The sequence below is a fragment of the Pleurodeles waltl genome, chromosome 9 (genome assembly GCF_031143425.1).
Source record: "Pleurodeles waltl isolate 20211129_DDA chromosome 9, aPleWal1.hap1.20221129, whole genome shotgun sequence".
NCBI lineage: Eukaryota > Metazoa > Chordata > Amphibia > Caudata > Salamandridae > Pleurodeles > Pleurodeles waltl.
In genome coordinates, this window is record NC_090448.1 from 48,675,345 (window position 1) to 48,690,767 (window position 15,423).

Below are 15,423 nucleotides of genomic sequence, written 5' to 3' on the forward strand. Positions count from 1 at the left end.
TGTTAGAATTGTGTGATTTAAAGTAGTGCAGAGTAGAATATAGTGCAGACATGCTTTGTCTACTTTCGAGACAGCGTAGAGCAGAGTAGGGTACTCTCTTTCAGGAAGAAGTGATTTACTTAATTTTTAATTTGAGGCAATATTATGATAATTTGTCCAGTATCTCATATGGCTTTGATTTCATTTCAACTTTATTTTTACTAATGCATCCCCTTATTGATTATTGATTGACAATAATTTGATATTTTTGCACCTTTGGCCCATAGTTATACTTTTTTAGCGCCGCATTTGCATCATTTTTTCACGCAAAAGCGGCGCAAACGTACAAAATATAATTGTATTTTGTAAGTTTGTGTTGCTTTTGCATCCAAAAATGACGCAAATGAGGCGCTAAAAAAGTATAAATATGGGCCTTTATCCTTTATTAAACTTTTATGGTTTGAAAGCCTAACCACTGTCTATCTTCTTTGTGGAGCCTAATGTACTTCACGTTATTTAAATGTATTGATCGATTGTCTAGCCTCAGTTGTGAACTTTGATTTATCAGATACTGCTTAATGGGCCCCAAATGTGCACAAAGAACAGCGCTGCTCGGCTGCAGGGAGGTAATGGGTGGGGTGAGTGGAGGTAAAGGTAAAGAGTGGAAAATTCAATTTTGTATTTATTTATTTACTTACTTACTGCAGTGGAGTCCCCTAGATTCACTGCACCAAGTTGATAGACCTAACATTGCAGTGTTGATCTCTGGTCAGTACCTATGTCATTGCTCCACCCTTCTGCTTATTTTTAAAATGTATTGATTTATTTTTAAAATACCAATCTACCTAGGCTTAGAAGCCATAAAACAAAATATAATGCTGCACAAAGATGACATCATTGTACTTTGTCCACTTTATTAACGTCAATGCATATAAAATGATGGAATCTTCATTGGTGAAACAATATGTTTGTGGAGTCACAGTTTCTGCCATAAAGCCGAGCACTTAAATATAACACAACCCAATTTGGGAAGTAGAATGTAGAATGGTGCATGGACAAAAATGAAGAGTTCTCTTATTTCAAGCGTCTAGAGACAACATAGCAGTGCAATGTGCTAGATAAATGTTTTATTAAGTAAAAGTCCATAGCCCCTCCCAGTTGGCTTGTCATTGCACCTGCTCAACTTTCCAAAGACCAAAAGTAGGAAAAACACATTGTTAGAACACATACATTTGGTAGTGCAAGAGGTGTCAACTTGTTGTTTATTCTTCTTGTGAGACCGCTTTATGTTCCCAGGGCATCCAAGTCCCTGCAAGTGGTTAACTCTCACACTGTAATACTTAAATGACACACTGTCCTATCAGCCAATCAAAAGACTTCCTCAAGGCTGCCTTTGAAAGGCCAGAGGGGCTAGGGAGTGTCAGACATGTCAGGCTTGCCTGACATCCATCTAGCGTCCCTGGCCCTACAAGATTGTCCAAGGTACAGACTTGCTGTGGTCCCTCCCAGTGATTCCCTGGGCAAATCTTCCACGTTCAGAACATACATTTCTCTTTCTGCCTCTATTTCTTTACACAGAGGGTACTAGTAGGCAAAAAAGTATTTTGGAGCAATAACCACTGCCCTAATGCCCCAAGTGCAGAGTAACGCTCTAATTGATACATATTATATTACAAGGTATTTACAGCAAAGATGAGTGCCATTGCATGTCATGAAAACAATAGGTTTGTTGGGAAAGCCACCTGGCACCAAAAGTCTTTCCTAAAGATAGCCTGTCTTTAGATTACTGACAATAACACTCATGCTGGCATTCCAAACATCCTTATGGGACCAGTTCTGCTCACAAGAAAATGCAGGTCAATGTATCCCTCATCTCAATACATGGGAAAGCTGTCTTCCCACCACAAGGTCATGGTGCATCTGTTGATCCGTGGCCTCTAGAGATGAGTGTCCTCCTCAGCTGCGTCAGCCTCGTCCTTGGCCTTCTTATTTATCAGAATGTTCCAGCCGTCACCCCCGTCCAGCGTCCCCCCATTCAGGCTGGGCTTCTTCTCCTGCATTTCCGATTGGCTGTCCATCGTAACATCAAGCGTCGGGTTGTCGTGGCAGCCATTCTCAACAAAATGGAGCTCTTCACCACGAGACTGGGAATAAATGGTGGTCAAAATGGGAGTAGGAGAGATGAATAAAAAACATTGTTTAGTCCCCTTATTGGGTTCCTCAACCAACATACTTGTTCAGATGAGCATCAGAGACAAGACATCTCTTTAAAGAAAAACACCTTGCATGACAGTGACTATCCCAGCTCTTGTCTCTGATCCTAGCACACTTGGCTTACATTTACTCTCTGATTTTGTATCTCACCACTATGGTACCTTTTGGCTAAGTTAATGCTAAACAAGGAGGATACAGATACATATAGATGAGTGATGGGAAGGGGAGAGCAGAGGTAAGGCATGGAGGTCAAAAAAGACCATTGGTCAACTAGAGTACGATGAAAATTCTTAACTGCTTAGAAAAGTGAAGTGGGCTGAGCTCTAAACCGTGGAAGATACCAATCTAGCAACAAATAAAGTATCTCTTGTGGTCATTTGAATATAATATTTTGTTTGTTTGTCATTAATTACAATTTTCAATACATCATAAGCAGGATATTGAAAATTATAAAATTTAGCCTTCACCTAGTTTAGGATTTTTTTCTATTTCATGAAGTTAGCAGAAATATCTTCAAAAACATTGCCAGGAAAAACTCTATGAAATTAATGTGCCAAAAGGAAAAATGATTCTGCACAATGCCACTGCACAGTATTTTAGGAGGATAATTATCTGAAAAAATGTATTTGCTGATGTTTCGCAAATATAAATACTGTACTAAGTGTACTTTCTTGCAACAAGTTTCACCTACTGAGTTTTTACCAGAATTAATATTTTGATCGTAATACATCTTTGAAAAATCATGTAGTGCTGTGCGTTTCTAGAAAAAAATTATCCTGAACCAATTCAGAGCAAAATGGCCATTTTCTAAGTACTTGAAATGTATTTCAGCAGGTCGATTACATCACAACAATCACTCTTGTTCTGTGGCATTTCCATGATTGAGAAAAAGTTTTAAAATATGGCACCTTCATAAGAAGTAGAATATTGAAATTTCAAATTCTGCAAAGGGAATTAAAATTGCTCCTGTCTCATAATACAGCTACTCTCCATGACCCAAGCCTGTTTCCTAATGCAAGGGGATGGAGGGAGGGTTCCCACACATGGAACCATAGGTCTGCAATGTATCACCTGGTTTGAAGGTTCTCATTCACTTGGGTTTTGGTTGCCCCCCTGTGCCAGATGGACGAGGAGCATATATCCCCCAAAGCCTAGTGAGAGGCGAAACCAGGAAGTTTGAGAACATCCTGTTCGCTCCACCCCAATCTTTGTGTGTGTTGTATCGAAGAGAGTGGGAGTTTGTGTGATCCAGGAACCCCATTGGTATGCGTTTTGCTCAACAGTATGTGAAACTCATGCAGTTATGTGTTTGGCATAAGGTTCTTGTGGGCGGTCTCTGAGACAAGTACACACTTCCTGGTCCTGCGAGGCGAAGGAGTCATGCTTTGGTTATTTGATGTATGCACTGTACATGGGGAACAACTGCCCAGCACCCTCTAACACTCAGGACCATGAGCGACTCCTCTCAAGATGTCACACGTTCTGCACCTCCCGGTCCTACTCTACTGGAAAAATTGCTGCATTCTGCCCTATGACCCTCTTTCTAATTAGGGGGCCAGAGCTATCAGGTGCTACAGATGTAAATGAAGAGATATTGAGAGATGGTGATGATAATGTATTGGTATTTCGTTTAATGAGTTTCATTGTGCATAAATATGAACAATCAAAGTAACTGGAAAAGCTTAAGGAATGGATGACTTGGTTGAGTGAAAGGTGTTCAGAGTTATGAAGGATGTTCACAAAGAAAAATTATAATCTAGGAAAGTGTTTTACCCTTCCATCTCAAAACAAATTGACATTTGAATATTTAGAGGAGAGATGTCAGTGCTCTGTACCATTAATGGTTTGCCGAGAAGAAATCACCTATAACGAGTGGTAATACCACCTAGAACCACTTCTAATCCCACATCCTTCACATAATCCAGTGTATCACCAGGTTTTTCAGCCGCTCACAGATGTAGCATGGAGGGCTTTGCCAAATCACTCACCATGTTCTTCAGCTTTGGCAAACGCCTTTGCCAACAAATGTAAATGAGCCCGGAGACGATGATCATGATACAGAAGGAGCCGATGATGACGAGAACCACAAAAAGCTTCCCGTAGTCACTGCGGGTCTGGCTGGGCCGCGACTGGCAGCTCGTGGTGGTGGAGTAGTTCTGGATCCCAATCTAGCAAACAGAATTACATATAATAACAATCTCCTACACTGAGCACAAGTTTGTACATTTCTTAATTTAAATCAAGCAAATGCACCAGGCGAGGTAACACAGCATTTTAAAAATGGCAGTTTTTAAAAGCAATTGAAAAAACTGTATATGACCATCGAGACATTCCTGGATCTACCGATACATTATATAATGATCTGATGAACTGGAATTGGTAGAGGAGATCTTCCCATAGGAATAGTTACAATAATATAATATAATATAATATAATATAATATAATATAATATAATATAATATAATATAATATAATATCATATAATACAGTATAATATATACTTTTAAGTAGTGCACAAAATAATTGAGTGAGGTTTTCAAGGTATCAATTAAAATGTAGATGACACATTTATATGAAACAAATTTCAGAGAAGGGTATTTACATATTGGTTATCGTTCTGAAATCCAGGCTGGAATTTGATAATTTGGTGACACAACGATTCTAGCCCATGCAAGATCTACAGGCCCATCTTTACAATATTTTGCCATGGGCGCTTCTGTGACGGATGACAGTGCAAAACGGAGCAAGCCACAATCAACTTTCACTCAAAAAAAGGTGTTTGCGAGCAAAATGTATTCAAGCCAGTCACCAAATCTCAAAGTGGAGCATCAAGCACCATGTGCTTAATGCTAAGAGGGCATTCCATGGCAGGAAGAGTGCAAACCTATAAGTGTTTATGCAAAGCCAGATCAACCAAAATGATAAGAAAATATAGATTTTGTATTTTTACATCTACTAGCCTTGAAGATAGACTGCTCGCTGTACTGGTTGTTAAAGGGCCTGAACGAGAGTTATAGAGCCAAGCCATAGTCGAGGGCCTATAACGAGGGAGCTGGCCTTTAACAATTGGTATAGCTCAAAGCTGAATGGCTATAAGGCTATTAGAACATTCCACCCACTGAGGATAGAATGTCCCATATTAAAAAGAGAGAAACAGAAAGAGAAACATTGGAATGTTGGAGCAAAGGGCTTATACCCGCCATTAGCAGGTTGCAGCACTTCACTGTCTTCAATGGAGCTCCCAGTATTCTAATGTTCTCATTACCTATATAGTTACCTTCAGAATGTACAAGTTACTTACCTTCGGTAACAAAATATCTGGTAGAGACATATTCTAGTTGCATATTCCTTACCTTAGAATTTCCCCCAGGTGTCAGACTGGATCCGGAGATTTTTCTTCAAGCAATACCCTTGCCTGTCGGTAGGTGGCGACGGTAGTTTCCACGGGCGTCGTTGGCGTCGTAGTTGCTGTGATGACGTCGGGAGTAGTACATGGACGCCGCCTTCACCTTCACGCAGTGACATCAGTTCTTTTCTTTCCATGCCACGTGCTGGTCTGGAGAGAGCTACCCTGGTCTCTTTTTGACTGAATTCAACCGTTTTTGTCGACTTTTGTAGTGAGATATTTCGTTCGTCGAGGATGGCCCCGAAGACCGGTTTTAAGCCGTGCGAGGACTGTCACCACATGATGTCGGTGACGGATCCACATCAGGCTTGTTTGTGGTGTCTCGAGGGTGACCACGACCCAAAGTCGTGCTCCGAGTGTCGGGCCATGCACCCGAAGGCCTTGAGGGAGAGGTTCCTCAAACTCATGGCGGCACGGCACTCGACTCCGCGTAACCATATTTTGACCTTGCGTTACTTTTTCCTCTATATCCTGGTGGAAAACCTATGACTTTGCATGAAATCTTAACGCCAAAGGAAACCAAGTGCAAAGAAGCAACAGCAGTGTCACCTTTGCGTCAGAGCGCAATTTCAACTTTTTTTAATGCCAGTGTGGCATCATCATGACGCCACTCCTGCTAAACCCCAGCTTATTCTATATTCCAACTGCTCTCTGTTGGTAATGATTACTTCCCTTAATAGATTTCATTTTGAAAATTATTAGTAATACTCTACTCCACTGAGTTGGTGTGAGGGATAATATCACACCTCAACTTCACCTGGTTTTACAAATACGCCCAGGCATAACTGAGCAAGTTTTTCTATCAGCTTTGCAGAATTACAAATAAGTAGTCATACAAAAGGAAGCCTTGTTCATTCTTTTCATAAAGTAGAAAAAAGTTTTCTATCCCTGGAACATTTTGGAACAGATTCCAACCCACTGCGATGATGGAAGTCAATGCTCTGAAGACATTTTGCTTACACAAGATATGCAGTTAAATAGTAAAAGCATTTATGTGCACACTGAATGGCTCACTATACAGTTACCAAGTTATTTTAGTTTTTGAAAATTACGTTTGCTACTTCTCTCCAGCTCTGACAGCTGGGAGTTAACATGTGGTGGCCACCATCCGCCTCCCTTGCTATTCTGTGACACATTTCAAGAGAAGCACATGATATTTTGTTAACTGGATGATTCTGCTGTTTTGTTTTAGGGAGTCATTCAATACCTCAAAACCACTTGGTGGACCCTCTCCTTTAATGGAGAATGTGTTATATATTTACCAGTTGGCAAAGATGTACGCCAAGGGGACATTATAGCACCCACTCTGTTTATTGTATTTGTAAATATGATAGGCCAAGGCCTGTATTCAGTCCAGAGGGATGCCACTAGAACAGGTCTATGCAAACCACAATTGTATTCTATTCGCCTCACGTGGCTTTGCCCTCAAGGACCAACCAAAAGATCCAAACCCATTCAACAGTTTTTAGTTTTCTGTACAATTTTATCAGGATTTAAAAGACCAGATGTAAGGTCAATAATTTATACACACCTCATGTTTCTGATTTCTATATTGAAAGTAAAAAGGTACTCCAGTTTGAATACTGCGGCATTCAGTTTGCAGATAATAGAGAAGGTCGGATCTACTTTAAGAGTCAATTAAGAGTAGATCCCTAGAGTGGTTGCCCAACATAAATGAATGAACAGGTAGGGTGGCCAGTTACACAACATGCCTCTTCAGACAACGTACACCTGTAGCTCTTTGTGGTCAGCAGAATCAGGGTTAGTCTTATTAGAGCAAACAGATGTAGTGAAAACCTAACCTCTTTCATCCCTTGCACCTACAATGGAACATAAGAGGGGAAATGGACAACCAAAGGATGGACTTGTTGCTTTTTTTGGTATGTGTGAGGGTGGACAGTGGCGTAACAAAACTTGAAGGGGAGCCCCTTCAAAATACATGAAGGGGGCCCCCACGCAGGACGGCCTTTAGCACTGGTGGCGCCCGGTGCATCGGTCTTTTTTGGTACCCCATGACCTCCTTCTCCACTAATTCCCTCTCTACCACTCTCCAACAGTGCCCCTCACCATAGCCCCCCTCTGACACACATTTCTTTTTCTTTTTTGAAGCACAACTCATAGTTCACTCACAGTTATGTGATCTGTGTGGTACACGTTATTAGCGGCAGGCACACCGTCCCTGTGTGCTACTTTAGGAGGAGTAAAAATTGCCACTAGACAAAATACGGATCTCTCACCAGCATTAACAACAATCACTAGAGTTATATTGACATTTTTATTGTTGCCTGAAAACTGCAGGATGCACAAGCAAGTTTATGTGCTTCTAAACCCATAAGTTATTTTTAAACACAGAGCCCGCACTAAAATCAGTGCACCGGTCGCACTGCCCTAAAGCCGGCTCTGTCAACATGCTCCCGACCCGGGCACAGTGCCTGGGGGAGGGGCCTGGAGCTGGAGGGCCCCGCACACTGCAGGGCTGTGGGGGCTATTGTTACACCACTGAGGCAGAGCTTAATTTGTAAATTAAGAGGTGCCGGTGCCCAAAGCCCTTCTCTTAAACTCGAGGCTGTTGTAATTAAATATGCCAGAATTCTGAAGCCATCTGGGGCCTCTTCAATCCATTTACGGCCACCCCTGCCCCTTCAGCTCATCCTGCAACTTTCTACTTTCTCCCTTTATGACGCTTTTTAGTTTTTCTTTCTTCCGTCTTTCACATATGTGTCTTTTGCTCGCTGCAAATGCTTGAGGCATAAGAATAAGTGCAGCCCTGCGTTTCACAACCGGTGCAGCACGGCGCTGTTGATTTTGGCGCAGCACCGCCCTGTGCCAGTTTCTGTTAAATCTGGCCCTCAGTGTCTAGTGTACTGGCTGTTCTAATGACCAATTCCAAGCAAGAAAAATAGAGAAAAGTGGAAGCATATAGGGGTGTTGGTGAACCCCTGTTGACCACTGAAGTCTTAGGTGAATTAGATGCTTATAATAATTTAAGAGTCCTGTCTAGGAAATGTGCCCACTTTCAGAATTGGGTCACAATGGTGGTATATTTTATATTTATTTTCACACTTCATACCCAACAGAGACAATATTGTCTGTTGCTTCCAGCAGTGACAGTGTGAAGTATGTCCAACACACCTGTTTGTTTTATTTTTATCAGCATTTCTTTAGTACCTACTAACACTGGCGCATTTTCTGTTGCGCCCTTTTCCTACGGTGCTGGGATTTCATATGACAGGTTGCGGATGGTTATTTGGTTGTGCACAGTTGCAGAGTTCAGTGTCTAGCAATGGTTCATATTGGTTAAAGTGAAGGGAAAAGCAGTTAAGTACTTCATCATTTTTTTATTTCCATAAAATATATATCCATCTACACAGGCACACATGGATTAAGGGAAAGAATGGTGCGATTGAGTCGGAGAAGGATGTATCCGAGTCCTGCAATTTCCACAGCAGTGACACTCTTCTTCTGAGGATGCTTGGTACATATCTGAGTCCTTACTTCTCCTGTGGCAGTGACCTACGTCTTCTAAGGATGCACGGTACATGTCTGGTCCCTGAACTATCCACTAGCACTCAAATACTTCTTCTATTGATGCTTGGTATATGTATGATCCCTTAACTCTCCCCCAGCAGTGACTTTCTTCTAATGATTCTTGCTACATGTCTGATCCATGAACTATCCACTAGCAGTCACAGCCTTCTTCTAATGATGCTTGCCAGATGTCTGATCTCTGAATTATCCACTAACAGCCACATCCTTCTTCTATGTATGCCTGGTACATGTCTGAGCCCCCACCTCTCCCACAGCAGTGACATCCTTCTTCTAATGATGCTTGGTCACGTCTGATCTCTGAACTCTCCCACAGTAGTCACATTCTTCTCATGATGATGCTTCACACATGTCTGAGGACTGCACTCTCCCAAAGCAGTAACATCCTTCTTCTAATGATGATTAGCATGTGTGTTCCCTGAGCTATACACCAGCAGATACATCTTTCTTCTAAGGATGCGTGGTACATGTCTGATCCCTGAGTTATCCATTAGCAGTCACATCCTTCTTCTAAGGATGCATGGTACATGTCTGATCCCTGAGCTATTCAGTAGCAGTCACAAACGTCTTCTTAAGATGCTTGGTACATGGTTGATCCATGAACTCTCCTTCAGCAGTGACATACTCTTTCTAAGGATGCATGGTACATGTTTGAGCCCATTCCCCTCCCACAGCAGTGGCATCCTTCTTCTAATGATGCTAGGTACATGTCTGAGCTCTCACCTCTCCCACAGCAGTGACATCCTCCTTCTGATGATGCATAGTACATTTCAGAATGCTTAAATCCCACAGTGACATCCTTCTAATGATGCTTGGTACATGTCTGAGCTCTCACCTCTCCTGCAGCAGTGACATCCTCCTTCTGATGATGCATAGTACATTTCAGAATGCTTAAATCCCACCGTGACATCTTTCTAATGATGCTTGGTACATGTCAAGACTCTGCCATACAAATTAAAGCGCAGCACTTAAGCAGAGCTTTCTACAGGCCCTTTGGCGGGTTCTCCAGAGTAACTCAATCAATATCATATTGAACTCTTTGCCATCTTCATTGATCGGCTCTTACTCATTACTGGGAGGTGTTGTGGGGCTGAGACAGACCATTTTGCGACAAGCCTGTGCAACTCTGGCTTCCTAACAACAAAGTGAGAAGCAGCAAAAACCAAGGCCAGTGCAAGGAATTTAGCTCCCTGTTAGAACCCCTTTCAGAAGGCCACGGGGCAAGTAGGGGATACAGGGCCCAACTTTGGGAGTTGAGGCCTTTTACTCCTGATTCCCGGAGCCCGGCCTACTATGGGTCCTGAGCAACTGGGCCAAGTACCCTGTCAGCACTTGACTTTCCGTAGTGGAGTGGTTCGAGCAGTCCAAGGCTTCTCTCGTGAGTGGTCAATATAGGCCAGCGGCAGCAATAAATGATGGTCCAGTCAAATATTTGCTTTATAAAAACAGAAGTATTTATTTTACTGCTACCACCACAAAGTAGAAACAACATTCACAAATAACTCACACAATCCCCTTCAGGGCTCTAGTGCTTCTTAGGCAGTTCCCTGAGTCCCACTCCCTCACTATGCTAACAGTAGTGGTTAATCCACGTTCACTATGAGAGACATTCAGGTGAAGCACCATTAGTAGCCTGAGTCTCAGGAATCCCACTCTGACTCTGCATTAAAGGCAAAAGTGTTTTAATGCCAACGTGCTATCTGCAAAGCAATTCCCCTGGGGCCAACTGGCCCGGAACCAGTCTTACCCGCACCAGCAGGATCAGAAAGATCAGAGTCCCTGAGCATGCTCCCTCCATAGCGCTGGACCTGCAGCAGTTGTCTCTGGTGAGTTCTTTGCACACAGCCGGATGAGCTGCTTTTGGTGGACCTCGAGTTCCTCACATGCGGGTGTGCAGCTGTAGCGACTGGAGGTTCCTCATTCCTCCTCCAAGCTGGGTGAGTTCTTTGGCCCTTTCCAAGGTGCGTTAGGGGGAATGCGAAAGTCCTGACTCTGGTTCTCAGTTAAGGTGCATGTCCACAGGGGTCACCAAAATGGCCTCTCTCCTTCAATGACAATCCAGGCCAGGTCAAACTTTTTGCCTTGTCCCAGTGGCCCCTCTAGCGTGTGGGGTCCCGGGCTTTCCACCGCACAGAGCTACGGCCCACTCGGCATGGCAATCTCTTCCTGGCAGCTTCACCTGGCGTATGGTATCCCTGGCTTTCACAGCACATCTTCTATGGCCCACTCAGTCTGGCAATCTCTTCACGCCGGCCCCACCTGGCATACAGGGTTACCAGCTTCTCACTATACACATGCAATGACCCATTCTGTGCAGCAATGATCACAGCTCACTTCACAGTGACTCTCCTTTGGCATACACGGGTCGCCGACCTTCCCTCCACACAGGCAACAATCTGATTGGTGCAGCAACTGTCTCCTCACACCTTACTACGGGGATACACTAGCCAGAATTCCCCACTGGAATGCCCCTCCAACGCTCTCCTCTTTCTCACAGGGCACAGCGGCCTTTGCAAGCCCTCCGACGCTGGTGCCCCAGGCCAGGTAGTCTTGGATTCCATGTGTGAAGTCCCCTCACCCAGATAGGAGACTAGCAGGCCTTGGCCCCCAGTCCTGGTCATAGGCAGAAGTCTTGTAGAACTTCTTCTTCTCACACAATCCAACTGGTTACTTGATAGTTAACAAGTTTTGGGGTCTTAAGCTACCCTTGTTATAGTCCTTTTCCAAATGGATCTAGAGTCTGAGGCCCTCATTATGACTTCCGCGGTCTTATTTAAAGACCGCCGAAGCCGCTGCAGCTAGCAGACCGCCAGTACTGGCGGTCAGCTGACCGCCATATTTGGAGTCATTGGAGGACTTCTGTCCATTTATGGGCGGAAGTCCAACTCCGAAAAGGTGGTTGCATCGCCAGCACTGCCACGGCAGCAAGACTCCGTCTGCCGTATTACGAGCCGTAATAAGGCCTGGTAGAGTCTTACTGGCGTGGTGGTGCTGGCAGTGCAAAACCGATAGGACCCATCCCCTCCCGGACAACCAGCTCGTCGTAAAAGGTAGGGTGATCGTCCGAAAGACACGTGTGTGAGTGCATGAGTGCGAGTATGCGGAGGGGGGATGGGGGTTGTGAATGGTGTGTGTCTGCAATTGAATGTGAATGTTTTTGTGCGTGTGTGGCGTGAATGGGGATGTTCATGTGTGCGTTTGCATGGATGTGCCTGACTTCCTTGTCAGTGCGTGAATGCATGTTTGAGTGTGCGTGTTTGAGTGTGTGTCTCCGAGTGAATGGGGTGTATGTAACAAGTGCGTGGGTGAGTGGGGTGCATGTTTGTGAGAATGTGGACGTATGTGGGTGCATGTGTGCATGTGTGTGGACTTGTGAGGGTGCGTGTGCCTGTGACAGGAATGGGGATTCCTGTCGCCAGGTGCGTTTCCACCAGGGTTTTCGTGGCGGGGTGACCGCCACAGAAAGCCTGGCAGTCTGCAGCCTTGTACTCCAGCTGGCAGGCTGAGGCCTGCCGCTGGGGTGGAGGTGCTCACCGCCGGCCGCATCAGTGCAACCGCAACGGCGGGCCAGGTGGCATTGTGAAGGTTTGGCTTCTGCCAAACCCCACAACTTGTAATGTGGCGGTCTTTACCACCCGCTCCGCAGCAGTAAGACTGCCACTGCGAGGCTGGCGGTCTGATGCCCTGAGCCTGAGTCTTTGAAGTTTATGTTGGGGGTCTGCTTCCTCTGGAAGTTCCCACTGCTTTGCACTACCTTCCTCCTGAAAGCAGTATGTCACAGCAGGAGCGACTCTGAATCTGATAGCCCCACAATAAAGGCCACGGAAGTGACTAGAAATTCACACCTGGATATCAGCCACAGTGATATGGTATCAAAAGGTTAGTCCAGGGCCTCAGCCCTACACTTTATGATTTTTTTTATCAGCCCCATCTCCCTCCTGAGATGTGTCCAGTCCCCTTCCTTGTAACTTCTCTCAGCATAAAAGTGCACTGGGGAGCCTGGCTCCCCCTTCTCCAGTGTGTCCCACCCACTCACAGGAATTCAGCAGTACACAAATCTGTCTGGGGGAATTCTGCTACAGAACCTCAGTGCTTATGCTCTCTCTGCATTTAAAATTGTCACTGCAAGCTAGTGACCATTTTCACCAATTCTAATTGGCACACTGGAACACCCTTATAATTCCGTAATATATGGTACCTAGGTACCTAGGGTATTGGGGTTCCAGGAGATCCCTACGGGCTGCAGTATTTCTTTTGCCACCCATAGGGAGCTCAGACCAATATTACACAGGACTGCCACTTCAGCCTGAGTGAAATAAAGTTCACGTTATTTCACAGCCATTTTTCACTGCACGTAAGTAATTTATAAGTCACCTATATGTCTAACCCTCACTTAGTGAAGGTTAGGTGCAAAGTTATTAGGTGTGAGGGCACCCTCACATAGTTCAGGGATATTTCCCCGGACCCCGGTGATTGACACAATACCTATATGTAGCTTCACAATGGTAACTCCGAATATGGCCATGTAACATGTCTAAGATCATGGAATTGTCCCCCCATGCCAAATCTGGTATTGGGGTGCCAATCCCATGCATCCCCGGGGCTCCAGCATGGACCCCGGGTACTGCCAAACCAGCTCTCTGGGGTTTTCACTGCAGCTACCGCTGCTGCCAACCCACAGACAGGCTTCTGCCCTCCATGGGTCTGGGCAGCCCAGTCCCAGGAAGGCAGAACAAAGGATTTCCTCTGAGAGAGGGTGTTACACCCTCTCCCTTTGGAAATAGGTGTTAAGAGCCTGAGAGGAGTAGCCTCTCCTGGCCTCTGGGAATGCTTGATGGTGCCCTCCTTGCATAAACAAGTCTACACCGGTTCAGGGAACCCCCAGCCCTGCTCTTGCGTAAAACTGGACAAAGGAAAGGGGAGTGACCACTCCCCTGTCCATCACCACCCCAGGGGTGGTGCCCAGAGCTCCTCCATTGTGTCCCAGACCTCTGCTATCTTGAATCCAGAGGTGTGAGGGCACAATGGAGGCCTCTGAGTGGCCAGTGCCAGCAGGTGATGTCAGAGACCCCTCCTGATAGGTGCTTACCTGACTAGGTGGCCAATCCTCCTCTGAGGGCTATTTAGGGTCTCTCCTGTGGGTGTTTCCTCAGATAACGAATGCAAGAGCTCACCAGAGTTACTCTGCATCTTCCTCTTCGACTTCTGCCAAGGTTTGACCGCTGAGTGCTCCAGAACGCCTGCAAAACTGCAACAAAGTAGCAAGAAGACTACCAGCGACATTGTAGAGCCTAATCCTGCCGGCTTTCTCGACTGTTTCCTGTTGGTGCATGCTCTGGGGGCTGTCTGCCTTCACCCTGCACTGGAAGCCAAGAAAAAATCTCCCATGGGTCGACGGAATTTTCCCCCTGCTATCGCAGGCACCAAACCTCTGCTTCACCAGTCCTCTGGGTCCCCTCTCATCGTGACGAACGTGGTCCTTGGAACACAGGAGCTGGATCCAAGTGACCCCGACAGTCCAGTGGTCCATCTGTCCAAATTTGGTGGAGGTAAGTCCTTGCTTCCCCACGCCAGACAGTAATCCTGTGTACTGAATGAACTGCAGCTGCTAGGGCTTCTGTACACTTTTGCAAGGAATCCTTTGTGCAAAGCACAGCCCAGGTCCCCTGCACTCCGTCCTGCATTGCTCAGCCCGCTGAGTTGACCACTGGCTTCGTGGGACCCTCCTTTGTAGTGTTGAGATGACTGCCATGCTCAGTTTTCTTAAACCCATGTTCAAGTACTTCTGCGGGTGCTGTCTGCTTCTGCATGTGCTCTCCGTAGAGCGCCCTCTCTGTCTCCTCTTCCAAGTGGCGACCTCCTGGTCCTTCCTGGACTCGGGCAGCACCCATTTTCTTCAACGCGACCTTTGTAGCTAGCAAGGCTTGTTTGCGGTCTTTCTGCAAGGAAACAACTCTGCATCCTCCAGCATGCCGTGGGACATCATCAGAGCAAAGGAGAAGTTTCTGGCATCTTGCGTTGTTGCAGAATCTTCAGCTTCTTCCACCCGGAGGCAGCCATTTTGCACCTTCATCCGGGGTTTAGTGGGCTCCTGCCCCCCCTGGACACTTTCGGGACTCTTGGACTTGGTCCCCTTCCTTTACAGGTCCTCAGGTCCAAGAATCCATCTTCAGTGCTTTGCAGTCAGTTGTGGTCTTGGCAGAATCTCCTATCACGACTTTAGTGTGTTTCTGGGGAAGTAGGGTCACTTTACTCCTACTTTTCAGGGTCTTGGGGT

General features: G+C 45.4%; 1 protein-coding gene across 2 annotated transcripts in view; it reads right to left on the bottom strand.

Annotated features, from left to right (window-relative positions):
* Positions 1–1,210: 1,210 nt before the first annotated feature.
* The window catches only part of PODXL2 (podocalyxin like 2), a 313,504-nt gene continuing 299,291 nt past the window's right edge, over positions 1,211–15,423 (bottom strand). For both annotated transcript variants that reach the window (XM_069206259.1, XM_069206258.1), the window contains exons 7-8: positions 4,182–4,361; positions 1,211–2,123 (exon numbers count right to left, since the gene is read on the bottom strand). In XM_069206259.1, coding sequence (XP_069062360.1) covers positions 1,917–2,123; positions 4,182–4,361 — 387 coding nt within the window. In that variant the 3' untranslated portion in view covers positions 1,211–1,916. The remainder of the gene's footprint in view (positions 2,124–4,181; positions 4,362–15,423) is intronic.